Source organism: Poromitra crassiceps (assembly GCF_964638095.1).
Source record: "Poromitra crassiceps genome assembly, chromosome: 15".
NCBI classification, from domain to species: Eukaryota; Metazoa; Chordata; class Actinopteri; order Beryciformes; family Melamphaidae; genus Poromitra; species Poromitra crassiceps.
The window spans coordinates 14,494,707-14,498,611 of NC_139634.1; the positions used below are offsets into that span (position 1 = coordinate 14,494,707).

Consider the following 3,905-nt stretch of genomic DNA (forward strand, 5'->3'; position numbering starts at 1 on the left):
CACATGTTGGTTGGTCCACGTGTTGGTTGGTCCACATGTTGGTTGGCATATCTGGTGGCAGCTACACTGCAAATTTGCGCTCGTTTCTTAATTCACACTGTCAATAGCGCTCAGGATTGTCACAACCAATGGAGCTGGAAGACAGCCAGAATAACATGTGACTGTGAGTGAGTGGGTTAAAAAGTGACAGCAAAGAGATATTGTAGGAGGAAGATGAGACGAGGTGTGAAATTGATGAGAAAGTGAGACAGGCGCAAACATTCAACATTTAGACGGACAGGATGACTGATTGACCCTTCGATGCTTCCCCTCCTCGCAGACAGATAACTGCTCGTTTAAAAACACCTAGGAGCCACTCTTTTCTGCTTTCATAAATAATCGAGGCCAGCCTCCGGCCCTCTTGTGGCAAAAAAAAAAAAAAAAAAAGTTTAGTCAGACAGACCGAGCGGAGATGGAGACAGACAGAACGATCACAGCTAAAAAACAGAAACATTGTAAAAGGGTCAAAGTCAGTTTGGTTCACCTGTTTTCTTCCCTGGCAGGCTTATAAGATAACCATGGGTTCCCAAACATCAGGCAGACATGAACACATCACTGTGCCATGTCATCAGTCATACCGCCATGGTTTATTCATAGGAACACGCTTGGTGAATTCTTATTTTTAGGTAGATGTTTGTGTGTGTGTGTGTTTGTGTGTGTGTGTGTGTGTGTGTGTGTGTGTGTGTGTGTGTGTGTGTGTGTGTGTGTGTGCGTGCGTGCATGCGTGCATGCTTGCGTGCGTGTATGTGTGACAGCTTTTCCATCCATCACATCTGATGGTATGTATGAGTGTATGAAAATGATTGTGTGTGTGCAAGAGAGATAGAGAGGTGGTGTGTGTGTGTGTGTGTGTGTGTGTGTGGGGGGGGGGGGGGTGAGACACTGGGGATACATTTTCCATTTGCAGGCCTTATGCCACTGTAGGTTGGCATAATATTGTGATTGCCATTGCCAATGTAGTTCGGTGTGCTGTTCAAGTTGTTTAACAGTGGCATCTAGTGGGGAAGTGTATGAACTGCATATTCAATTAATTTCACCTCTATGACCTTGTGTGTGTGTGTGTGTGTGTGTGTGTGTGTGTGTGCATGTGCATACAGATACCTCTACAAGTTGAGGGACCTTCATCTGGATGGAGAGAACTACACAGAGGCAGCCTACACCTTGCTGCTCCACTCTCGCCTGCTCAAGGTAGGACACACACACACACACACACACACACTGAGTGAGATTGTTGATAGGGTCGTTGAACGCTGGACCCGGTGCTGGCCTCGATGGCTTGTCTTGTCTGTGGGAGTTTTTGATTGGTTGATAAGTGCTCGCCACGGCACTGGCCTCCAACATAATGAAGCTCAGAGGTTGGCTGGATCACTAAGATGATTGATGCAATCTGTGTGTCTGTGCCATGCATGTGTGTATCTGTCGGTGTGCGTGTGCACGCGTATGTGTGTGTCTGTGTGTGTGTGTCCTCACTTTTCTCTTCACCTCTTTTATGGGACACCGCTCACAGAGAGGGACAGTGGCATCGGGGCATCGCTCTCTCTCTCTCTCTCTCTCTCTCTCTCTCTCTCTCTCTCTCTCTCTTTATCTATCTCTCTCTACTGTCTAGTGCCATTACATCAAAGCAGTTGAACTCTAACAGTTTTTATAGTCGCCATCCATCTCCACTGTCAGCCCGGGCCATGCCCAGTTCACACTAATGTAAAGAGCCAGCTGGAACACACAGCATGCTGTAATCCTAAACAGTTAGCACAGTAAGCTAGCAATTAAACAGTCTACAACAGCATCCAGCCATCATTATAAGCAGCTAGCACAGTAAGCTAGCAATTAAACAGACTACACACACCCACTAGCCTAAGCAGCTAGCACAGTAAGCTAGCAATTAAACAGACTACAACAGCATCCAGCCGTCATTATGGCCTCAAACATTATTTTTCTGGCTGCAGGACAAGTTTTGTATATGAAAGTTTTTTGTTTATGCATTATTTAACAACAGACGGAGCATAAAAAGATTGCCAGTGACACAACGCCTGCATGCAGAATGTACCAGCCATGAACCAAAGGAAAATACCTGCATACTTCCATACCAGTTAGCATCTGCCTGCTGAATTCAGTATAGGATTTAATTATGTCCTTCTATTGTTGTGGTTTCGAAAGCGGATTGTGTGTAATTTCATATCTAATGATTGAATGAACTAGATCTAATTTCTGTGATGAATGAGCGTTGTAGTCTGTGTTTTTGTGCACTGCTGGGTCAGTGGCAGTGCTAATATAGATTTATATCGCAAAGGAAAAACTCTGTCAGTTCACTTTTAAGTCCTTCGCCCTCCCCTAATCTTAAGATCTGTTTTAACAATGACAAATGGAACAGCAAGAAGCGGGCGGCGTGGTTGTTTGTTCTTTTTCTTTTGTTTTGTTCGTTTCAACAATATTAAATTGTCTAAACTCCCACTCGCATCTCACTTGTATTGTACTCTCTGTGTCCTTCGCTCCATCTCTCTCTTCCTCCCTCTCTCCATGGCAGTGGTCAGATGATATGTGCAGCCACACTGAGTTCCACGGTTCCCAAACCCAGCGGCAGCTCAAAGAAACTCTCTACGACACCATCATCACCTACTTTGACAAGGGCAAGGTCAGCATGCCTTTACCATGTGTCATATATCTTACATGCTTAGAGTAAACGCACGTCACATTATGCACTTACTGCCTCCGAGATGTATTAGTTTTCTCTTCCCTAGACACTGGCTACGCTAAGTAATGTGCTGTTTTTTCAAGTGTTGAACAGGACCCAAAAATGGGTACATAAAATGTTGCCCCAAATCACTCGGGAGAAATGATTTACTTTGGCTGTGAAAAGTATTTGGCAGGATAGTTAAGAATAAGATATGATTTTGTTAATGGTATTTTGACACAGCTTTCTGAATTACGTACAGCAAGAAGTAAACGGAGTAAAAGTACTGCAAAATAAATCTTCGCCTGTGTGCGTGTGTGTGTGTGTGTGTGTGTGTGTGTGTGTGTGTGTGTGTGTGTGTGCGTGCGCGTGGGTGTGTGTGCGTGTGTGTGTGTGCGTGTGTGTGCATGTGTGTCCAATGCCTATGTGCATGCATTGGTGCATCGTGGCAAATACAGATGGTGTTTGTCCATCCTGTACCTTTAAGACAAAAGTCCATGAATTCAATACGGGTTGCACAAACATGTAGCAAAAAAAAAATCCACTTTCCAATTCTGTGCCTTTTAAAAAGTAGATGCTGTTGTGTACATGCTGTCATACTGTCTGCACAGTAGATGTTGTTGTGTATGTGCTGTCATACTGTCTGCACAGTAGATGCTGTTGTGTACGTGCTGTCATACTGTCTGCACAGTAGATGCTGTTGTGTACGTGCTGTCATACTGTCTGCACAGTAGATGCTGTTGTGTATGTGTTGTCATACTGTCTGCACAGTAGATGTTGTTGTGTACGTGCTGTCATACTGTCTGCACAGTAGATGCTGTTGTGTATGTGCTGTCATACTGTCTGCACAGTAGATGCTGTTGTGTAGCTGCTGTCATACTGTCTGCACAGTAGATGCTGTTGTTTACGTGCTGTCATACTGTCTGCACAGTAGATGCTGTTGTGTACTGTGCTGTCATACTGTCTGCACAGTAGATGCTGTTGTGTATGTGCTGTCATACTGTCTGCACAGTAGATGCTGTTGTGTATGTGCTGTCATACTGTCTGCACAGTAGATGCTGTTGTGTATGTGCTGTCATACTGTCTGCACAGTAGATGCTGTTGTGTATGTGCTGTCATACTGTCTGCACAGTAGATGCTGTTGTGTACGTGCCATACTGTCTGCACAGTAGATGCTGTTGTGTACCTGCTGTCATAC

The 3,905-nt window shown here is 44.7% G+C and overlaps 1 protein-coding gene across 1 annotated transcript in view; it reads left to right on the forward strand.

Moving 5' to 3' along the window:
- Positions 1-3,905, forward strand: part of dock2 (dedicator of cytokinesis 2) — a 152,473-nt gene that overhangs the window by 135,776 nt on the left and 12,792 nt on the right. Inside the window, exons 36-37 of the mRNA XM_083651749.1 lie at positions 1,137-1,227; positions 2,561-2,668. Coding sequence (XP_083507875.1) covers positions 1,137-1,227; positions 2,561-2,668 — 199 coding nt within the window. The remainder of the gene's footprint in view (positions 1-1,136; positions 1,228-2,560; positions 2,669-3,905) is intronic.